This window comes from Ptychodera flava, chromosome 14, assembly GCF_041260155.1.
Source record: "Ptychodera flava strain L36383 chromosome 14, AS_Pfla_20210202, whole genome shotgun sequence".
Lineage (NCBI taxonomy): Eukaryota > Metazoa > Hemichordata > Enteropneusta > Ptychoderidae > Ptychodera > Ptychodera flava.
Window position 1 is genome coordinate 15,225,161 of NC_091941.1, and position 25,299 is coordinate 15,250,459.

At 36.4% G+C, this 25,299-nt stretch overlaps 1 protein-coding gene across 1 annotated transcript in view; it reads left to right on the forward strand.

The window, feature by feature from the left end:
* LOC139149506 (alpha-(1,6)-fucosyltransferase-like) overlaps window positions 1–25,299 on the forward strand; it is a 65,421-nt gene that overhangs the window by 24,152 nt on the left and 15,970 nt on the right. Inside the window, 4 exon segments of the mRNA XM_070721291.1 lie at window positions 19,663–19,909; window positions 20,794–20,915; window positions 21,781–21,988; window positions 23,406–23,520. Of these exon segments, the coding sequence (XP_070577392.1) occupies window positions 19,719–19,909; window positions 20,794–20,915; window positions 21,781–21,988; window positions 23,406–23,520 (636 nt within the window). The 5' untranslated portion in view covers window positions 19,663–19,718.

Genomic DNA, 25,299 nt, shown 5'->3' on the forward strand with positions numbered 1-25,299 from the left:
TTTTAAAAATTGGACTGTGTGTCTTCAGTCCCACATGTACATAGCTGTCATCAGTATCACCATGAATTTGATAACATAAACTGAAGTGTTTCGTAATGAACTATCAAGTGAGATGGCTTATTTGGTCTTAGCATAGCTTGTTAACTTCAAGGACGTTTTCTGCTATCAACTGCATCATTATCTTACTTTGCCCTTTCCTTAAGAAATCCTGTTGATTTGAATTCTGGTTGTGTGTATACATGTATATGTGTGTGTGTGTGTGTGTGTGTGTGTGTGTGTGTGTGTGTGTGTGTGTGTGTGTGTGATGTGTCTCTATGTGTGTCTGTCTGTGTCTGTGTCTACACATAGTCATATTTACTGGTAAATATATTTCCGCTTTGTCTTTGAAAACAAAATTTACTCAAAATTTTGGCCATGAAGGAGTTGTAGGAAGAAAGCTGTTTGTGTAAGAAAGAATGGATCAGTGTGTTGATGCATGTAAAAATGAGTGTCAATGTTCTCTCTGTAGGAATAACCCCTTCACCACCATGGTCTGGCCCAAACTCATTGTTATCAAAGGTGACTTGGGACCTGTTTACTTGGAATTGGGGTGAACAGGTTAAGGTTTACAGTTTGGTAGTGCATTTGTTGACCATTGGTATATATTTCTTACCAGAAATTGTGCACTTTTTCTACCTGTGATTTGAATACAAGGGTTATCATGTAGACTATTGTTTCAGAATGTTTCATGATAGCAAACAATACGACAGACTTTCCAAATAGCACAAATTTGAGGAGAGATGATTTCCAGAGCTCGCCAGCTGTCTCTTTAATCAAAGGTGCGAAAATGAAAACAGTCAATTCCCAGCCGGCTCTTCCAATAATCATTAGCTCAATTTTTTTAATTGTCATTGTTGATATGTATTGATAAGCCAATTCGGTTGAATGCATAGTAATTAAATAATTTGCCAGGCAGTTTGTGAGTCAATTGTAGGCTCTATTTGTTATATTTGCAGTCTAGTGCGTTATCGATTTTCGTTTAACTGCAGTCAGCTGCTCACAAGCATGCCTAGGAACATAGTGTGTCCATGTCCAAAAGACAATGTACATTGTAATTTCTAGAGTGATTTTGGATGGTATTGTTGGTCAAATGGGACCAGTAACAGCGTTTACCATCAGTCATACTGCACTGTGCTGTATTCCATAATTACTGTTTCTTCAGATTCAGAAAAAGAAACAAGCGCCCAGTTCTCAAAAGAAATCCTAAAAAACTACCCTTCAGTTCATTGTCATGGATACCATTCTTGGTGTTAAGTTTCATGAAATTTGGGATGGCTATATGGTTTAGGTCAGTGCAGATGAAAATATGAAATTATTATAGCTTTTCTCATGCACTACTATGTATACAAAATCTGTTACTTTGTTGCAAATCAGTTCAGAAATAATTCTGCAAATTGTAAGTATAGCCACAGTAGTAGCATCTTTTCTGTGAAAGCTGAAATTCCTAATGTTTTCCTTACATTTCTTGTCAGAAAATGTTTTTTGAACTTTCACAGGAAAAGTAATTTTTACAACCGTAAAAAGGTTGAAAGTTAAACATAATATATGACATCACATACATATAATTTAGCTGTGTACATATAATCTCGTATTTCCGACAGTGTCTGCCGTAATTGTCAGGGTTACACGTAGTTCATAGTTGGTATTGTGCTATTATTGAGCTGAACTCACCGTAATGCGTCTTTGTGCATTGCTTGTATGTGTTTTGTGGAGGATTCAATTTCAAATTCATTACCATTTGTCATTTCTGTACAATGCTGATTTGCATTGCAGATGGCCTCTGTTGTCGATCATAGAACCCATCATTGTTGCTTCAGTTTGTCATTTCAGATCATGAAAAACTGTTTTTATGGCAATTTTTTCAAAATATGCAGAGTCATTAGTTAGAGTTACGCACTTGTTCCAAATATGTTTTATTTCTGCTGAAAGTAAATGATGTGTCGTTTAGCTCAGGTTCCATCGTAAAAAAAACGCTAAGCATTGCCTGTATGTTTATCTCTGATGGTATCAGACCGGAAGATATTCACAACGTGAAGCATAAAAGTTGTTAGAAGTGGTTAAAATTAGTTTCAAAAAGTTGAAACCAGTGTTTGGATTGAAATCTCAAGATAACATTATACATAATACACAAGTATAAGAATTTTGAAATGGCAATTCAAAGAGCCATTTCTAATACCCATACAGATGTTATGAAATCAGGAACTGAACTCGTTGGTGTGCACACACTTGAAAAAATTTGCAAATATTCGCTGTGGTTTAAAGATTTGGTTCAGTGTCAATAACTAGGAAATGGGATATCCATAAAACATTAACACAAAGGCCTTAAAATACAAAATCACATTTTCGCTGTGAAGCCTAATGTTCACCATCCCCTAAAAATGCAGAATATATAGAAATTTAGTTAGACCCTTGAATATGCAAACCCAATTATCGTTCTTTATAGTATGGAGAAATTTACAAAAAAAATCGTGACAGGTAAAGATGGAACTCATTGGAAATATACTTGTAGGAGATATTCTACTGTACCATGGCTAATCCTCCATAAAAATTGAGAAAGTGGAGGACTTTTTACTGTCTCTGAAAGCGTCGTTAAAAAAAACAACGAACTGTGAGTCTCTGAAATTCAATAACTCCTCATTTAACTATGCTCGTAAAATCTCAATATTTGATCAAATATTTTTCCCTGAAATTGCTCAGTGAGGGGTTTGTGCTCCAAGGAGATTCAACCCTTCTGGAGAAGGTAAAGTGCTTCTAATTTAATGATTTTGCCGATAAAAAAAAATTACATTTCTTGAATCCCTAATCAAGTTTTGCTGTTTTCAGAGTTTTTTGATTGAAGTAGACTGAAAATCAATTTCTTTGAATGTATGCCCAGCATATTGATGCATATATAATGTGTGTTGCATATATGTAACGTATGTACAGTGTATGTATATATGTATGTATGTATATATGTATGTATATACGTACATGTATGTGTCTATATATAAATGTTATACACACATATTACACATTTATACACATATATACTCACAGAGACGCATTGAGGATTTGATTTGCAATTTACTTCTATATTGGTAGTTGTTGCAGAAAGCTAGCAAATGAATGATGCATGGAATTTAGACCCAAGTGAGATTTACTCATACTGCCTCAAACATTTAGCTCTAGTCCATTATGAAGGTTCCTGCAGACCTAGGCTCACTAGAACCAAGCTTCTATGGAAATCACACTGGACAAATTTATTTGATTTTGAAGCTGAATTCAGCTTTTAAATTTATTATGGCCATTCCCTATTAATTAAAGTTTGGACATTGAATGTGTCACAAGTATTCAATAGGGCTGTTCACAGTTTACGTCACTGTTCTCTCATTAATATGCAAAAATAAATATTTGTCCGCATTTTTAGATTACACTTTTGAAAATTACGCATGCAAGAACGACGAAAATACATCTCAGTTGGCGACTGCTAGTGTAACAGTGAATACTAAAAAACATATTCACGACTCAGAGTACAAGCTGCAAAAACAGCCACGCATGCAACATTGATAAAATTTGTCCGCATTTCAAGCTGCGTGTCCGATGTCGCGCGCGTACAGCTATATTTAGTAACAAACCTGTAACTGTGAACAAGGCTATTGAAGCAATCATGATCTTCTTGTGTGCTTTGCGGGTTTTGAAAGGTCAATAGCAACTGCAGGAATACGATGTACCAAATGTCAAGTTTGACAAGGTCATCACCCTTTTGTTGTCCACGCGACTGAATGTGAAGAAGATTTTTAGAAGGTCGTGAATTGTCAAGTTTAGTTTGGGGTCATTGTAGTGATTCACTTGTAACGTGTCACCGAGAATTTTGATGTTTATCCAGGAATGCTGTACATGCCAGGTTAAATGCTAGACTTCAGGCAAGTCTTTGAATATGTGTAAAACTAATTCTTGGATGTGATGTACTTGTAGTGGCGTTATCAGAATGTAGTGGAGTTATGGTTAGATTGATGTTGGTACTTACCTACATGTATCAAATTCACCCCACACATGCACAGATATTACACAAAGACAGTGTACAGTTGTGTTGAAGTCATCCAGGTCAAAGTATTCTACAAGAAGTAACACTAAATGCATTGTAACTTGCTGAAATGACTTTTAATCACTTGAACCAAGTCTTATATAAATGCAGAGCTACTGTACTTACTGTATGTCCTACCTTGTTTCTTCTGATAAGTTTAGTTTTTCTACACACTGTGAGTCTGCATATGAGAGCAAAGTTTTAAAGAAGTTTATTCATATATGTAGTTGTCAAAGAAACAAATGTGAACAACGTGAGATAACTGCAATTATATCATACCAGTATATTGATGGTGCAAATACTGCGATCTGATTGGCCCAGACGTGAAAAGAACTGTGGTATATTGATGATATACCACGGCTTCCAAACGCGTGAGCTCTCAGCTTGAGCAAAAATACGTTTATGATGTTCTACGCCAAAATTTCAATACACTGTTATGATATGATAGCAATAAATCACACCCAGCGACGGTATACCACTCAATTTTGACCAGTTCACTTCATATACATGTATGCACTCGCTATCGCTCTTGCATGTATGTCGTGAAATGGTCAAAATTTTGTGGTATACCATCGCTGGGTGTGCTTTATTGCTTCATTATATGAAGTGCAGTTGTCTGATGTTGAAATGGTGACATCTCAACATCCATACGTCGTGTTAGAAGATTTGTTTGCATTGAGGGGATTGTCGTCTTGTTCCCTTATTGTGGAACTCTCTCTAATGTTTTACTCGTCATTGAAAATTTTTTCCAAATAGAAATTATAATATCTGGTGATCATCATGATCTAAAAGTAAAAATATTAATTGTGAAAAATTTCAGCATTATCATCACACAATATATGTCACAAGAATTTCTTGTTAGTCCTCAAGTAGTTGCTGTAGATCTCTCGGTTGGTTTTTGCATCATAACACTTCTTAACCCTGGCCTTTTAATGCTGTAATTTTCCCACCAAAATTTTAGTGCAACATTTTAACAATTTTTATGAATTTTCCTATATTTTTTTTATTATTTTGTTGCAAACAGACATCACATTTCATTAGCCACAGGTTTTCATCAAAATTTTGGCAAAAATGTGAAAAAATTTGACTGGGGTACATTTTATATAGGCAGAAACTGTTGACTTTGGCACTCAAAGGGTTAAAATCTGTGTTGAAATGACCATCAATCAAACATTAAACATGATAGTAAAAATTAAATTAAGGTGAGACATTCCATGACGTTCATAATGTTTTTGTAATTCAGCTGAAATCATGCTGTGGTTCTGTCTATGCATGGGGATGTTTCAGCCGTATCAATTGCTGCTCCTGAGTCCCTGCACCCATTGAGAAATCACTCTGTATCTGAATCAGAGTGCTATGACAAAATTTTCACCTCTTTGTTATCAACGGGGTTTAGAGAGTGAAGTAATTCATATGGAAGAAACCATGTAGCTTATCAGATTCCATTGCAAATTAGACTGTGTTAGGGAATGAATCGAAGATATAAGGTTTTTTGTCGGTTTCTCATTACTATGAAATGAGAATAATAGCATACCACCATAGAGTGATGGTGAAAGTTGTTGCGGAAGTTATTTCCTCATTTGTGACATTCATAGTGTACTTTCTATTATTACTTCTGTATGCCGAGAAGCCATGCACAGTTACAGGCACCTCTATATCTGGTACCTTTTTGTGTATCCTTTCAGCTATGTATCAAACTTTTACATGTACTGCACTAGATGCCACTTGTTTAGTTGTATATAATTAATGGCGTGGTGTCATCAATTTAATATCTGCTAATGTATTCAAATCATTTGAATCATTCAATTTAGGAATACAATGTAGGTGCCGAGGGGAAGTGGGTGGCTGCACGCAATACTGTTAGTTTGAAGACTCAATTATATGCGACACATTGCAGAGCCACGATTCCCTCCTTGCAAATCTACACCTTCATCATTACTACAAGCCTCCTCTAATACCTTAATACCTTGTTTGACCGCACATTGTGAAGTACTTGCCAGGTCAGCAGGCATTAACAAAGTGAAGTAGGATTTCCAAGCTTATTGAAAAAAAAATCAAAAAGGTCATCCGCAGGCATGTTAATCAAACACGAAAATCTGATCGCATATACATTAAGAGTTCACAATGGTATATCTATTTTAATTCACTGATTGCTAGCGTAACATCATGTCATCCTGTCGTGGCTGTTTATCATGTCCAATTGAGATGGAATAGGGTTAATTTGCTGTTAGCCAAATAGCAGAATTTGCAGGCACAGGGTCTGCACAGGCCTGAAGAATGACTGATCACCCGCCTTAATGTTTCAGGCACCTGATTTCAGCAAGCACTAACTTTAATTAAATTCCTGTTTATTTTTGGTAACTTCAATCTAGGGAAAGCGGCCTACTTAGCACTCAGAAGATTGAATGTAAATCCCAGTTGGTGACTGCACAGGGGAGTTTTTCTGAATAACCTTTGCAAATGAGAGATATTGACAGTTTCACCGATGACCTCCGTTCTGTGTACTTCTGAAAAAATTTTTAGAGCCTATTTTTATTTTATTTTCTTGAAATAATAATTTGCTGTCCAATATTCATAACATAAACAACCATACACACTGGCGAATCTTTATCCCTTTCCCTGCCAGACAGTATCACTTCCCCATCAGCCAACTCCGTCAAAAGTGGTATTGAGCCAAAACCATGCGTATTTCAACCCATTTGGCTTGGTCTGTTCCAGCAGCCTTAGTCCATAAAAATTATATTTACAGTATCTGTGATTCAGGGGCCTTCAAATGTTCAATTTTTAGCTCATATTTGGTATTTATATAAATACCAAAAAGAGCTTATATGGTGAGTCGATGGCGTCTGTATGTCTGTATGTATGTATGTGGGTATGTATGTGCGGATGTATGTCCGTCACATGCAAAGGCTCCCATACCGCCAAAGCTACCATCTCAGTATTTGGTGTACAGGTAGATGCAGGGGTTGAGATGTGACGTTGTTCAAATGAACAAGTCAGTGTTAAAAATATGCAAATGAGGTAAGAAAAGGGGGAAATCCTGCAAATGTGCAGGAGTGGTGGCAGTAACTGAAACAGCCCACACATCTGAGTAAGAGGTTTTTGACCTTTAACCTATTTGTATGCAGGGTACCTATTATGTGTGGGAGTGGTGGCAGTAACTGAAACAGCTAATTAGTCGTTTCCTGTCATTGTTTATGAACTGTGACATATTAACAGACCTGCTCAAACCATAGACAGTAGAGGGGGGGAAGACTGTCTATGCTCAAACTAAGAGGGACTAGCTGTTTCTGCTATGTTTCTGCTAAAGTTGACGTCCAGTACCTAAAGTTTTAGACTTTATTTACTTTTGTCATTCTTTATTTTTCTGGTTTAAATATTTCTTGTTGTTTTTCTGGTTGTACTGTGCAGAAATCATTGTCATAACATCAACGTAGAATTTTCCTGCAACTTATTGTTGATCTTTGGTATGCACCAATTCTGATCAAATGTGAGCGACACCGTATAATTGCGGTATTTTTTGTTAAAATGCACCAAATGGGACATACGGTGCTTCACTACTTTTAACAAACTTGACCGGATAGTGAAATATGAACTTGGCAGGAAAAGGGTCATACAGGAAAGTTGAACTGAAACTGATCTTTGACACTGACGATGAAAGTTGTTGAAAAATAAAAGTACTTAATTGGCAGAAACATATAACGAAATCACTTCTGTAAAATCGTCCTTTCGATGAAAACATTGATATAGCTAATTTCTAAATTATTTCTCTGTATCAGGTAAGCCTTTAGGTCAGTCACTTGTGTGGCATTTTAGGCAATAATGGAGAGAGCGGGCAAAGGTGACTCACAATATAAATCTCAGCAATTGCGCAAAGCATTACAAAGCTCACGTAGCCGAGTTTGATCATTTACTGGGTTCAGTCTGTCTATTCAATTACATCTGATTGTCTGTACTGTAACAGTGTATCAAGAAGGAAAATGGATCTGTGTATGTGACACAATCGAAAGAATATTGGGAAGAGCCGGGAAAGGGAAGTGAAATTGATTCATTGATATGATGAGGGATGTGTCTCCTGTGTAAGTGTTATGTGTTTTTTCTGTATGATTTCATGTCAGTCTTTTCATGGTATCATCAACAACAACTCCCTGTAGTAAAACAGTATAACTCCTAACATATTTGCTAACCAGTAGAATGCTTGGTAGGCTATAACGCAGTTTTGTGTCAAGAAAAGGTAAATTTAAATTTATGCACTTGATGGAGGGAGGGAGGGGGATGTTACAACAAATCTGACAGTCCTGAGATAATGTAATTTCTCAGAGCAAGAGAGCTCTTGTTCTTTCATGTAATGTATAATCATGTATAGATATGTGTTTGTAATATTAAAATGTCCCCACACCCCAAACACAAATAAACCGGTATCTCTCTCTCTCTCTCTCTCTCTCTCTCTCTCTCTCTCTCTCTCTCTCTCTCTCTCTATATATATATATATATATATATATATATATATATATATATATATATATATATACATATATATATATATATATATATATATATATATATATATATATATATATATATATATATATATATATATATAATATTGTAGACCTGGTATTGTTTAAACTTGAATGGATATTATTGATACATGGAATTTTGGCAGTAGAACGAGAATATTGTTTACAAACACAAAAATAACTTGAAAATACATCAAAGAGTTATAAGTATAAAGTATATGGTATAAATAGAGCTTTAGTTTGTCCAAGGTGATTGTTTTCTGATGATGCACAGACTGGGACTTTCTATTTCACAGAGGCTGCTACCAACCTTACATGTTCAGAGTGAAAACACACAGCTGGAACTAGATAGATTCAATTGCACCGGCGGTCTGGTCTGGACAATAAACTCGGTTTAGCTGTTTTACGAATCATAAAAACTGAAAGCTCAATGTATGTATAATAGGTTGTATAGATTGCTACATGCATGGAAGTAATTGTGAGAGAGTGCAGTGCATGTACATAGTGTTTCATTAAAAAAAAATGCATTGGTGTGAATGCAAATACAGGGAAATTATATCAAGGTAAAGTATGATATCTCATTCCAACTTTGTGTTTGGATGAAAATCCTCATATCTCAACCTGTCCAAGGAAGCATGTACATGAAAGCTTACAAGAGATGTTGTTTCAGAGTTTGTATACGTAATGGCAACTGTGCCGTGATTGAACACTGACATGTACCATATTGTACATCACTAATGTAATAGCTGTCACCGTATGTTGTTTTTCGCTGTGGATCTCATTTTCTGGTTTTTGCTTCATGACCAAATGAAAATAACATACAACAGCATATATGCAACAGACGGTCAATGAATAGCCCTTCTGCAAAAAAGTTTGTACTTCAGTGAACTGAGCCAGCAGTTTTTGGGTCAACTTTTGTTTCATGAAATATATACACATGTATATACAACGTATAATCTATGCCAGGAGTACCTCAAAAATCATTTGCAAACCAGAACATAAAGCACAGCCCTGTACTCTTGAATGAATGAAGTTGAATGTAATCTGATTTTGCTATCATTCACTCCAGTCTGCAACGCACGCAAGGCTTTATACTATCATGAACATTAATGAATACCCTTCATTTGATACAGTAATTACTTACATTTTACATCTGAACACACCTCTGGCACTCTGCAGATAAAATAAGCAATGGTGTGGTATCTGTTGAATGCTCTTCCAGCTAGTGGCTAGACAGGTGCAGTAGGTGGTGTGTGATATTTTGTCCTTCACAACCAGACTTGGTAAACAGAGCTGCTGTCTATGAGGTTGGAAACACAGTGTGCTTTTATGACTGTATATGTATGTGTCGGTACCATTTGTTAAAGTAATTTTGATAGTACAATTTGTAATATTCATTGTACATGAAGGTGTATTCAGGTTTTTAAGGTATATTTAGGTTTTAAAAACGCTGTGGGGTCCAAATTGGTGTTTTGTTCAGTATAATACTGTAGGTGGAGTTGTGGGGAGCAAAAAAATATACAGTTAAGAAAGACGAATTTACATTCTTGTTGTGTGTGTAACTGGTCCCACTTTGTTCCTGCTGAGGCTATACTGCTCTGTAAACCTGAAATCTGAATTGATCAATGAGAAATCTGGTGAATTTGCCAACAAGAGATTCTCTTCAATGGGCTTTTAAGACTACAGTAGGTCATTAATTGTTGGCACATGTACTTCTGAAGATAATGCAGTTTGATGTGGATCCGCATTAACTCCCATATGGATTATTAATATGCCATTTAAGTCAGGTCACAGTTTCCCAGTTTCACAGCCAATTTAGCTCTTTTGCTTCATTGAAGCTGCTGGGCGTGCGCGGTGAGCAAAATACATGCATATCCTCAACGTATGTCTTAAAATCCAGCAGGTACGTTCGAAATGTATGTGCTACCCAGCATGCATCAGTGCTGTACTTTATTGATGCAGTAAAGAATAGAAAATCTTATTTTTATGATACAGTTGCTGTGCTGCATCGTAGATAGCACAGGTGGCACTCTGTTTGGAATTGGCCAAGCTGATTTTAACAAAAATGAGATCTCTAGATGGAAGAGCTGTTGGACTGACATTTGTGTGATGCGTGCCATCATTACCTGTGTGATTTGCGAACAGCTACTATATTTGCAATTATACAGGTATGTGTTAACACAGGACTGCACAGCATCTAGAATTCATGTACATCAAGAACAATTTTGGCATTTTTTCTCTGTTTGTAATGTGCCAAGGAATGATTGAAAGATATCTGTCTGCCTGCAGAGTTTCATCTGCCAACAAAGGGAAGCTGTTATCGCTTGCAGTACATGGTATGAGAGCCAGAGCAGTTCACTTTTTCCTATCCTCTGTTTGTCATGTCAGTGAACTGAAACAAAACAATGAAAATACCTTGTTCACATGCTGGTGCCTGTGTACAGTATGTGGTGATTGTCAAAGATATGGAATAATTTCCTTGAAATTATATTCCAACACTGATTATGAGCACTGAATGACAAAGATTAGTAAGTGTTAATGACTAACATATGCTGGTGAAACGTACTGCCAAGTATCGATCAATACTGAACTCACTGAAATATGAAGGAAAGCATGATAGTGAATAGATTTATCCATACATATACTAACGACATTTTCCAAATTGAACACAGCTTACAATACTAGTATCTGATTGAAAGGGAGCTATTAACTTCTATCAATAGCTGCCACCAGCTGTATGTACCCTAGAAATTGTCAAATCAAAGAAGATAAGTGAGAGTATGTTTCTATTTAACTTCAATCTGTGGTTATGTACCACTGGACAAGTGTGTTACAACATTTACATGTAACCCTTTGAGCGCCAACGTCAATTTTTCTCACCTTTATGAAATATACCAGTCAATTTTTCTCAGATTTTTGCCAAAATTTTGATAAAAAACTGTAGCCAATAAAATATGATGTCCATGCGGTCTAAAATTATCAAAAAATTTCAGAAAAATTCATAAAAGATTTGTAGAATGTGGCAGTAAAATTTTGGGTGGAGAAATTACAGCTCTTAGAGGGTTGAAGATGTTAAAGGACACCTGTCAATGTAGAGCTGTAGTTTGTGAGACAATATCTACACACACTCAAGATACTTCACTTTTTGTACCAAAATGCTTTATGTTTACCATCGAGTTTTGAGTTTGCCAATTCATGAAAAGTCCTTGATGACAAGACCAGGTGCTGTGTAGAGAAAGTGATATCGTTAGTATGAAAACAAAAACACTTGCTGAAAATTTTGCAAATTTGGCGCTGAACAAACAAATTTCCTAAAAATTACCGATATTTAAAATTCAAAATGGTTACTACTGATATACCCTACGTAAACTCTACCTGTATCATGAATGGATAAAAAAATGAAATTTTTGACTTTCAAAAAACAGGATGATGAAAATTTTATTTATACTTGTACTACACACACTTCAAAATGAGTCTGCAAAAACTGCAGATCAGAAGAGAATTGTAAAATATGAGTCTGAAAATATGTCAAGAAGACACATTCTTCCTTAAACCATTGTGTGTGATTGTATTGCATTTACTCTGAGGCTTACCCAGAAGGCAGTGCAGTGGTTGGATATGTTCTTGTGCAACAGAGGCACAAAGGGCAGTTGTTAGGTTTCAGAAAAGAGACAAAATGAAGGTATATTTGACAAAATCGTGACAGAACAGCTCAGGTTATGAAACGTTTCCAGTTATCAAGTGTGCCATACTCAGGTTTGTGTTCGTCACAGGGCAGGAAACCTACAAATGATCATGCACCGGATGACGTACACTCAAAGATTCTTTCATAAGGATGGACACTGACGTCGTCTTTCTTTATGCAAGAGGGACTTCAACTTTTAAAGTGAACAAATACATGTGTATACGTTTAGTGAAAGAAATGTTGACTCCAAAACTGCTGGTGTAGTTCTCTCAAGTACAAACTTTTTGCAGAAGGGCTATTCATTGACCGCCAGGTGCTTGTATGCTGTTGTATATTATTGTCAATCATTTGGTCATGAAGCAAAAACCAGAAAATGAGATCCACAGCGAAAAACAACATACGGTGACAGCTATTACATTAGTGATGTACAATATGGTACATGTCAGTGTACAATCACGGCACAGTTGCCATTACGTATACAAACTCTGAAACTACATCTCTTGTAAGCTTTCATGTACATGCTTCCTTGGACAGGCTGAGATATATGGTTTTCCACCAAAACGCATTTTGAATGAGATATTATACTTTAACTGGATATAATTTCCCTGTATTTGCATTCTCACAAATGCATTTAATTTTTCAATACATATTTTTTCAGTGGGTCACTGTGCTCAGTTTTTCTCAATTTGGCAAAATGAAGCCAGGAATTCACAATTTGCATACTCTCTCATGATCGTCATCTTCAACGCTCTTCAGCAGGTGCCATCAACCTAGCCAGAGTTGGATCAACTCAAGTTGGCCTAGACTGATAAATCCAAGAAGTCCACTGATTTGTTTAAAAAAAGAATCAATTTAAGAACTTGCCTTTGGAATATAGCTGTACAAACAGGTAGTGTCGAACGTCTGTGAGCAGAACTTGGCAATATATGTTTATTTTTTGTGCTTGTAATCCCTAATAGATATGTGGCTACATGATAAGGGGGAGGCGGGAAATGAACTTGGGACTTGAACAACTTTGATCATGTAGAGGGGGACTTAAACATTTTTTGAGGGTATTGAAGGAGGATCTGAAAAAAATGATACCGTGATACTTGTAACCTGTCCTTTTGTAAGATACGAAATAGCAAGCACGTACACTCCCCACAACCTGGTCAGATGGTGACAGACCCTGTTCAGTGCACGACACCATCATCGCAAGGGAAGAAGCTTCGTCACTGATGTACCATGTGCGTTATATGAGACAGCATATAAGTGTGAAACCAGACAGTGATGTCAGATTACCTCAAAACAAATTCATCAATTACTGAACTACCAGGCTAGTCAGACAGCATGCAGTAAATTGCATCAACTGATAGAATACACATCCATCTATTTTCAACCACCTTGGGAATCTTTGTACTTGGAATACTTATTTACCAAAGGAGTGATCCGGCCTAGTATGCCTTTCTGGACAAGTTTAAATCAGTTGGAAATTGAGCGAGTTAAAATTACAAGCAGTACCCCCCGGCCATTTGTAGCATTTAAATAGCAGACATGATGTAATCTGAATCATATATCATTACCCACATATTTGATAGAACTATTAAAATATTTTTATCAATCATTCACGCATGAATGGACAGATTTAAGTGAGCATTTGTACATTTCCAATTTACAATGCAATGTTCATTGAGATATATTTTCTTTGTGACTTCAACGTAAATTTAGGTCTTACACCTGATTGCGTCTGCTTTTCTCAGAAATTCTCCGAAGACGGAGTTGTCAAGTACATGTAATGCATGTTCTTCAATTGCAAGGAGCATAAACCACTTTGGAAAGTGCATTAATTGCCAGTTTCTCAAGTACCCATGGCTTGTCAATTACTTGTCATGGCTCTAAATTGGAAGAGGCAGAAATTCTATTAACAACTTTGTAGTTTTGACTGTTGGCATACAGAGCTAAGAAAACATTTTGATTTTCATGTCAGGTCTATTTCTGTTATCTGCATTCGCCTGTCAGTCCTTCCACGATGTCAGAGCAGTGGTAATGCCAGGTTTATAATGAAGTCTCCTGCATTGCCACAACTCGAAAAAATGTGGACTGGAAAATTATCATATTTCCATAAAATAGAAAAGAATAATGTATCGTGGAAAATAATTGTACTCTTATCCAAAATAAAAGATTAATATCAAAGTAGGTTGATATATAAGAACATGCACATTGCAATTTTTTGCAAAATTGTTTCTTCCATGAATATATTCAATGTTTACCTTGCTATACAGTATAGCAGTGGTAGGAGAAAACCCTTACATCAGTTACGTGCCAACCAAAATAAATAGGTTATGTAATAAGGATTACAGAGTTTCTTAAAGTGAATTGAATCTGAAATTGAATATTGATATCACCAGACCTGACCTGACCTGACCTTGACCTGACTTGACCTGACATGTGCATACTGAATTCAGTTCCAAATTAATACACCTTTGTCATGCTAATGCACCTGTGGCTGTGGTGTTTGTCTTGCCAGAGAGCTGTTGCTGCTCAGAGTGTGTTGGTCACCTACAGTGAATTTTTGGTAGCAATTTCACATATACCCACAATGCAATGGAAAAGTTCAGTCGGCTGTACCTTGCTGTATATTTTCCCAACAACTCTTTGAATGATTAGGAGAGGGGGAGAGGGGGTATTTACAACATCTTTACTTTTCAAGAGTGTTCTGTTACCCAATACCCCAATGATTGTTCCGAGTCATTGTTGGTAAAATAAGTGAGACAGTATCATCATCGATTATTATATTATTGCTTTGTCAATACCAGTAAATTTTGTGACGTTATACCCTAAGATTATTACTGATAATGTATCCAATTATCCAGCATTGTAGCCCAGATGGCTTCGCCAAAACTATAAAATTATAATGTACGCTCTTCCAGGCCCATAATGGACTCAAGAAAACTATGTCGTGCAAAGTTTGCTTTCATCCATTATTGGCCAGGAGTGGGTACTTTATTGCTGAATTATACACTTGCGTCTGTAACCAAAGGAGTTTTGTCATTCAGTAGGTTTTGGGATCAGGGGAAGCTGAGTTCAATAAATTTAACTTTTGACACAGCGTACAATAACTTTTGGTGTTTATCGGATGCTATTTGACCTTTGACCTTATAACACCTTTACGTACAAACAGGGAAAGATGAGAAGATTTTACATTTTTACCAAAAATGTACATCTGAACATTCAGTATGTCACGCAGCGAATAATGGTCAATCACGGTGTACTAGTATTTGGATATAAATCCCGGTATTTTGTGAATAACCTTTATACATCATTCACCTTTTGGAGATTATTTATCTGTGCTTGGTTTCCATCCAGTTAGTTATCTATTTTCAAGAGCGCAGCAATTGACATTTCTTGAGAATTAAAATTCTGTTTCTCAAATGCCAGCAAGGCGAGACCTGCATTTTTCATTTGCAACTGTTTCAAATGGATGGTTCATCGGCAGACCATGGAAGAAAAAAACTTTGCCTACGGATATTATCCTGTCAGTCATTTTTCCAGGCGCTCATTTCAATGGATCAGGGCTAATCTTTTAATAGTGCTCCGTAATCTATCACATGACATTCAGGTATCCATAAAAACAAGCAAGAAATGCCCATTTCGGCACAAACAAATCTCAAATATTTTCCCATAAATTTTTGTTCTGATAACTATAAAATCAGCCAGGGTAATGTCAATATTTAATGATCAAAAAATGACGTAAAAGTTAATCAGACAGATAAGATTCAATATTCTGGTATTCAGACATGAAAAGTATGTCAAAGGCGTGAATCTGTCCATATGGCAAACATGTTCAAGAATTTTGAAATGAATCATAAATTTATGTGGTCATAGCTTTTAGCCAGGTTTGTTTTCACTGTCCCTCTGTCTATAGAGGGACAATGGTTTTCAATAGAGAGTATTATATGTTATCACGTCAGTACAATATCATAGTACCTGCAAGTGTCTATATTTTGCAGGTATGTAGGAAAATCTTAATTGTCAAATAATTGCAGCCATAATATGACTTTGAAACATGTTGAAGTAAATGTTCAATAATGGCGTTACACCAAGATTTCACTTTCTTGGAATTTAAAACTTGTAACAAGTCCTTTTATTATAAAGTCACCCTCAGACAATGAAAAATGTCAGTTGTGATATTCTATAAACTGATGCAGTAATTGAGTGTATTGTAATCAAAAGTAATGTAACTGCGAATAAAACCCAAATGAAAAAATTAAATATTAAATTATACCCCGACTGTTTGATTAGAATTTGATTGAAAGATTGATGTACAGTTTAGAATTGCGTCAGGATACACAAACTAATACCGGGGTTTAGCAGAGTATAAAATCTAGATGTACTGTGGAGTTTAATTTTAGTCGCTAAATCCAGTGCCATGATTCATAGATTGATTTTCCTGGCAGAGTGTACACCTACAGGCAATAACTCTTCTCTTGAAATATTTGTAATTGGTCTCAGCAGTGCGGTGTGAGAGTACAAGTGTGTGCAGGTACGTTCAATATGTCAAGAAATAGTCTGAGTCATACAGTGCTTCAGGTATTCATTGCCGGCTACCTGGAGTGTAAATCTTGTCTAAAGTGCTTGTAGCAAATCAAACTTATTTACTGTGGGTTTTTCAAAGCAGTGTCGACCTCAATGCTATTGATTTATGCTTCACATAGCACCCAGGAGAATTTAATTTCCACTGTTTTAAGATTTTGAAAAAAAAATCCAGTATTATTGCGCAAATATTAAAAACAGAAGACCAGCTGTGTACAAAAGTATTGAAGCAGATACTTGACATTCAACAGAGCTGCTACTCTCAAGGCTGGTATTCCAGAATGACAAAATTTCAGTTTTTTTGAATCTGAAAATGATCAACTGGGCATACTTTGTATGATTCTACTATGTTATTGCCCTATGAAATCTGCTGAGTGCCGTTTCAGCAATGAATTGTGAGAATTGTTATTTCTTAGTGCAGGGGTAATCTTTACCCAGGATGAAATCTGCACTATATTCAGGGAAATGCAGGTGAAATAGGGAAATAGCATCACAAATTGTCTTACTAGTAATAGTAGAGAGAGTTTGTGAAGTTATAACGGAGAGAGATTTTGCAACTACAACTAGCAAATGCTCCCAGATTTTGAGATGCCCGGAACTTTTTATTGCCTTCCCGATGATGTGCCCAGCGTAGCGTAAAATCTTGGCCCTTGCTTTGCATCGGAAATGAGAAAAAAATCTAGGCAGAGCTAGACAGGCTTCATTAGTGCAGCTTGCACAACAAGGATATCAGATTTAAACTGAAGCTTTGCCATGTTGGCTGCTTCTTGTGAAGATCTCAACTGTCATTTGTATCGTGAAGATTCTGCAATAACACGAGCAAAGACACTAACATTTGAACAAAATTGATGAGAACTATTTCAGCTCAGACATCTTAGCAGCGGTAAGATACCACATCGGTGTCGCCGATAATACTGCCGAGACTGGCAGTTTTCATATCTGATAAGTACTTCATTCACTCACTCTGCGTAAACTGGCGTCAATTGTCCATTGTCAGTTTTCAAGAGTGATTACTAGTCCCCGGGGAAACGAAGTCTTCCATTCAAGTGGTAAGGCAAATTTCCCATCCATCGATGGTGATGGATAGTCCGTCACCTGCAAGTATTTGTTATATTAAAATTGTTGAATTAAAAAAAAGCAACAGTTTAATTCATCGCAGTGATAATTTATGACCTCCTCCATCATATGCGTAAATTTGCATCCAGTATAACAGGTGTTTCATCAATTCTGTGTGCCTAGCCAACTTGTGATCTCTGCTTTCTGTGATTTCAAATGCCTCCTTTCAGTGGAAAAGTTTATTTTAATTATTTTTAGTATAGTATCGTCATCAGTAGAAGCAAATGAATTCCTCATATGAAATGCCATTTGTAGCTTTAGGTAAATGATAAATGAAAAATGATTTAGATTTTAATGGGAGATTCAATGCAATATCTCGTGTAAGTCGTGACAGTTATTATAATATGCTGTGATTGCTTTTTGTTCCATCAGTAGATGCCTCTTCTGACACTGTAACTTTCCTAAAATAGTCATAAGTACATGTAACTACAGCTATTTCATCGTCCAACAACAAAACCTTCCAACAGCAAAACAAGTAGATAGAGGACAGCTTCTTAAGGTAGAATGTGCCATGGGGACAGATTTTCAAACTCTCAAACTTATTACTTGTGGCCTATCACTTGTAGAGGCTCATTTTGAAGCTAATGGAGAAAATGAAGTTTTCAAAATCAGTAGTTTTATTTCCCCCCAATACATGTAGAGCTAACACAGGGATAATGGCCATGTTAATTTCAAATATTGCTAAAAATTGGTTAATTTGTTCTCTAGTACCAATATTTTCACAGTGACCCCAATTTGTATTCGTGATTTTGAAAGAGAATAGTTGAAAGTTTGCTTGAGGAAAATTTGAGCTAAGGTTTAGGGATTTTCATTTTCGGGCAAACTTCATTAAATAATTACAAGTATACTCTGTTTGTATTCAGAGAAATATCCAGGTCTTCATGGCTATCATGTAACTAGTGGGTGTATTTTGAAAGGATTACTTACTGTCATTTCTTTTTCCTCTTTCATAATTAGGAGGATATTGGATATTCATACATTAAGATTTTTTGGAAAAAAGACTTTGTTCTGTGTCATCTTTGTCAGTGCTATCCTATCCTAGACTTGGATATGTTGATGTATACAGTGAACTGTTACATGGTTTGTACACGTACATGACAGTGATAATTGAAAAAAACCTTGCGTTTTCTGTTTCAGTTTCCAGCTTGGAAACGTCTATGAATAACATTTTGTATGTACAAATACCAGTACCTACCAAATATGGTGTATGAGAATTTTGGGGGCATGGTAGACTATAGAAAGTCATTAGTGGGAGTGTAACTTCATCTAAACCTATGCCTGCATGTGCAGTGTTTCAAATCCTGCATTTTAATATGTAGTTTCATCAGTTCCATACTGAAAAGAAAGGTAATGCTCTCGCTATCAGAAGGAAAACCGGAGAAGGGAAACCATGTACAAAAATAGAGCTTTGTTCAGTTGAAAAATTTGCAATAAACTTCAATAATTTTCATCACCAGCATCACTAGGATACACTTAAAAGTACATGTAATGTACGTATTGTGTAATTTTATTGAAAAATCACTCCACTAATTTTATTAAATTAATGAGTCAAATTTTTGTTTAAGAACTGTTGCTGAATACAACTTATAATTTATTGACATATTGAACACACCAAGCAACATTATCAGGATTTCTAATTCACATTCATTTTTTCCCTCTTATTTCAGGTTGTTACAGCCTTTCTTGTAGAACTGTCGTAACCCTGTGATCCGATGCATCAAAGATGAAGACATTTTGGAAAATAGTAGTTGCTCTTCTTTTCTTCTGGCTTGTGGTACTGCTCTATCTGGGAGGGGCCATCGGACCCAATGCCGACATCAACATCTCAACCAGGGACCTGAACAAAATGGTGCGGGAAATAGAATTGATGAAGGACCAGAATGAGCTGCTGCGCAAGCAAGCCCAAGAGTTAAGGTATGGTTTTCAGTGTGTGCAAGTTCATGCCTTGGCAAGTTTTATCATGGTAGAATGCACCTCAGAGACAGATGTTCTGACTCTCAAATTTTTACAATTCTTTTCCGATCTAATGCTTGTAGGGGCTCATTTTAAAGCTCTTGGAGTAAGAAGAAGTTTCAACCTCGTGGTCTTTTTGAAAATCAAAAATTTTATTTTTCCCCATGGAGTTAAAACAGAGATGGTGGCCATTTTGAATTTCAAATTTTGGTAAATGTTAGGAAACTTGCTTCCCTAAACTTTGCCACGTGAACCCTGATTTTAATTCTTGATTTGGTAAGATAATGGTTGAAAGTTTCATTAAAGAAAATGTTAGCAAAAATTTAAGTCTTTTACTTTCAACGTGCGTACTGTTAAAACCCACCGGTGTGCACTCTGAGTCAGATGGACACCTCAACAACTGAAGAATGTTCACTTTGATTCAAGCAAATGCCGCCATATCACAACTTGTACTTGGGTAGAGCTGACTTGAGGAAAGTATCAGAAATTCCTTAAGTGGTTTAAAGAGTTCAGGGTTGTCATAAGTAAGAGGGCATGTCAAAGCCTAGACTTGTCAAAGAGGGGTATTAATCACGTGTTAAGAATGTCAGTATTAAATATATTATCAAGAAACCAAATACATAAGAATAGACGGCTTCAGTTGTGTTCACACTAAAGAGAGAAGTAATGAGATTTTAGTGAGCAATAATCTTTCAGGGTAATTCAACTAGGCTTATAAACATTCCCATACATTTCCATTTGCACATTGCAGCACTTACTGTCCATGGTTACAGCAGCAAAATAGTGTCACTGCCCATTCCATAATTGACAATGTTTCTCTCTCTCTGTCTCTCTCCATCTTTCAGGGAAGTAGCTCTAATCCAAAATGATCCAAAACTCAGCAAGGATGAAACGGTGAAGTACCTCCAACATCAGCTTGATGTGGCACAAAAACATATTTCAGATTTATCGCAAACTCTCCAGTCTGGTATGTGTACATCTCAAACATATTCTTTTCATGTTTAATGCGATAATATGAGGTTATTACGAAAATACTGCAAAGGATGCATGAGGACATTGGCGCAGTGTATCGCCCAATGCGAAGTGGAGGGCGATGCGCGGCGCCAATGTCCTCGTGCATCCTTTGCGGTATTTTCATAATAACCTTATTATTATACATCTTACATTCCTGATCGGGGCATCAAAATGTCGGAGTAGTGACCGTTTTCGTGCAATGGCAACAATTTTTCTTCCGATTTTATCGCGCCAGTGTGGAACGCTATCCGGACGCGCTTCTGCAAGTTTTGGAGTGTGTGCACTACACACATACGTACGTACAGAGCGCGCACGAGACTTGTTCTGGCACTCGTCCAAGGGGTCCCTTGAAACCGTTCTACAGTGAACGCGCAGATACAGCCGCAGGGAATGGGGCGCCTTGAAACCGTACGTGTTACGGAACGGGCGCGCGTTCCGTACGGCTTTTTTAGCGCACGCTAAATTCTATTGTTCTCGATGGTAGATGTATAATAATAAAATATATCTTGTGCGCATCCAAGTGGCTGTCAAAATCTAGATTATCTTGCAGAATCATGATACTGGAAAGCACTTTGTTGAGAAAATCCACCGAAATCACTCTCTTGATATATAAATTCACTCAGGCTATCCTCTATGGCAATCATGTAATGTTGTCATCGTTTCAATTGAATTTTCTCTTTGCAGTACATGTACCAAATATGAACTTGTCTGTTATATAGAAAGACAATATTTGATCCAGCTCAACCAAGTGACAACGTCATGAACTGCACTGTACCGGACCATCACAAAATCTGATTCTTTTATTCTCTACATCGCAGAAAAAAAGCCACAAATCGGGCAAGCCACTTTCAGCGACAGTGGACCAACTCAAGAACAGGAGAAACTCAGGCGGAGAATCGAGAACGGGGTGACGGAATTCTGGTACTACCTGAGATCCAAGCTTTCAAAAGATTTAAAAGACCTGGATGCAAAGGAGAGCAAGGTGAAAATCCAGGAGATACTGGAAGATGGCGGCCACCAACAGAGGTAACTGATCTCTTGATTACAATAATCAAATTATGAGAATGATATCTACATGCTGTGCCATTTTCTTCGCTCTGTTACTATAATTGTATATTGTGTGATAATTGGTCTTGAAGATACACTTCCAACTCTGGATTACAGAGAACATCAGTGTCGTCATTTGCTTGATGGATGCCATTATGGAGATGTCTGACATCAGTGATTGTGTTGTAATAGTTTATGGCTGTATGAACAGGATGAGCTGATTGTGTCTCATTATGCATGCATCTGTCACCGTTATCTAAATGAAAATGCAGACTTTTTTCATGAGAACAAGTACTACTAGTATGTTATGATGCTCTCTAATGGTCACACAGCATATGTTCAAAAGCATCAATTATTTCACAAATTTTGCCTCCAGATTATCTACAATCTGTTTCCTCTTTATATTTCATTGCGTGTCTATTTCAAAGCTAGAGTATAGTGTTTATTTTTATTTTGATGATAAAAAGTTGATCTTTTGAACCTAGACTGATTGAGAGCCATTAAACTCAAACAAACATAAAGAAATACAGATGCTGGTATTTCATAATTTTATCTCAATAGTGCATTCACCCTTGCCGAACTGTACCTGGATGCCACTTCTCATTTCCTGATATATTTGTTAACCATTTTATCATTGCAATACATCCCATTGTTAGATATTAGGTTTTTACTGTTTTTTTCTTACCATAAATTCATATTAATAAAAACATAATTTTCATATTACCATTGTAATATTCATGTGCCGATGTCGTTTTAAGGTGATATGCATCTCTAAAGTGAAAGACTTAAACTTTTGCTCAAACTTTCCTCAATGAATCTTTCAACCATTCTCTGTCAAAATTGAGAATAAAAATCGTGAGTCACCTCGAAACTTTTGGTACTCGGGAAAAAAATTTTCCCAAAGTTTTCAGAGATTTTAATTTCAAAATGGCTGCCATCCCTGTGTTATGGAGAAAAATTTTCAGAAAAACTAAGATGATGAAAAGTTTTCTTTCACCAAGAGCTTTAAAATGAATCCCTGATAAATGGTAGATCAGAATTGAGTGATGCTGATATCGCAGCTCTTTTCTTCTTCTTTCTGCCTTAAGGGACTGGTTGTTCTGTTCTGTTTGCTTCAAAATTTGACGTGTTGCAAGTTTATATGGGAATGAAGTCAAACTTTTTGAAAGGAACAAAAAACTGATTGTCAAACAAGAGTGAAGTACCCTGCACCTACCCAGTCATGTACTTTGCATATCAAAATTTAGTCAAATAAGTTGGGGTTGTGTCACTTAGAAGTCAGTCACAAAAATGTAAAGCAGTGATCATGTTGACATCAAGTTTAATAGTTTTACCAAATATGTTTTTGCCATGCAGGCAATGACAAAATACTACGATGACCCTTTTTTTTTGGCAGATCCATCCTGACAGATCTGTACCTTCTCAGTAACTCTGCTGGTTTAGATGAGTGGAGGCAAAATGAAGCTAAAGCCCTTTCTGATATTGTACAAAAGAGATTGAAATATTTACAGGTGAGTGTTGGGATTCCTCTCTGTAAACTTCAAACCATCCAATGAACTTTGACCCATAGTCAAACTTTAGTGAATCCATTTCTGCAATTTGTGGCAGACATTCTTAGTTGGAACTTTCAAATTCAGACGGTGGCCAAGTTTTGCCTAGAGAAAGAATCCAGTAAATCCTGTAATTTGTTGTAACTTGAGCAATGCGACACTGAATTGCCCTGACTGTGATGGACTCTGCATATGCTGCATGCGAAGCTTCAACATTAGTAGAGTTTTCTCTTGATGTGAGCTCATTTTCTGTCAGCATGATATGCCCTCAACATGATGCATTAGTATTCATATATGCAAAGTACATTCACAAGTATTGTTTTAGTATGCAAATCTTATCCTTATGATTCACAATCAAGTGAGGATGTCCAGTACCTCAGATAGTGCATCTGTCAGGATCCGGGAACATAAGGCCGAACAAAAAAAATTGTGCTGTTCCGATAACCCGACCTACCCTGCCAACCCTAAACAGTTTAGAGCCACCTAAACACAGACGTAAAAGAACAAAGAAAGAATTAAAGCTGCAAGCAGCGTTGGCGGGGCCCAAGCGATTAACATGGTTTCCAGTTCTTGCAGTGATTTTATTATGTGCAAAATTTCAGCTTGAAAACAGTCAAGTCCTTGTAAAGAAGAATTTTGAACATCATCTCATATTTACTGTCTGTTTCAATCGTAATCGTATGTTTTATGCAAAATACGATATGGCAGCAAAACCATGTGACCGATCAAATTACCTTTCACAAACTTGAAAGAGCTCTCACTAAGAATGACAAAAGTGGAATTTCACTGCCATCAGTGTTCTGGTTCTGGAGAATAAGATTTTAGAGATAAATTGCAATTTTCGCGAAATCAAATATGGAGTCTGAAACTGAGCACGGTGAGCTACCAAAAATTTCTTTCAAAAGTACAAGACATATATGAATTAGATGCTACTCAAAATTGACAATACTGGAAGACTGAAATATTCCATCAAATTAATGTATTCATCTCTGAAATTTTGAGTGTAATAATTGCAAATTTGGTTAAAAAATAAATAATTAGTCATATATTTTTTCATTTCATCTCCACTGTTCAAGTTTTACTTTTGTATAATGTTATGACAAAACTGTGAAAATTTAGAAAATCAAGCATGGTGAACCCCTCTTTTTCTTTAATATTTGATTATTCTCATATGCTAGAATGCAAAAATTTCCATGTGTTCTTCCCTGTGTTGCTTTCTGGCCTGATCTTGTTTAGGTAATGTTTCACTGTCATGAGCGTCATTTGACACAAACTCTTCTTCAACTACAATGTATATCGGAGTCAGAGGTATCTCTGTCACTGCTCACGTATATACTACAGTAGCAGGGCAGTATCTTATAGTGACAGTTGCCCAAAGGAAGTAGCTGTATTAACTTTGATAATTTTGACACTATTTTTGTTCAGTTTATTATACAACTGCGTTCTTGTTCTACTCTCTACAGCATGTTGAACTGTCCAGTATTCAGCTTGCTAGCACAGCCGTGTATGTGTACCACGTATCAGTGCTGACAACTGACTGTCAGTCTGGACTCTCATTAAACTATCACCTAAATACATATTTATATATACAGGTTTCGTCGACAAACTGAACATTGTGTGTTTGAGCATGCTGTAGGGAGACAGCAGGAAACTAGTTGATATATTAGATAGATTGCAAAAATCATCAACGGTTGCAGCTTCTGCCCTGTTACTAGGCTCAAGTTAGATTTTTTTACGACA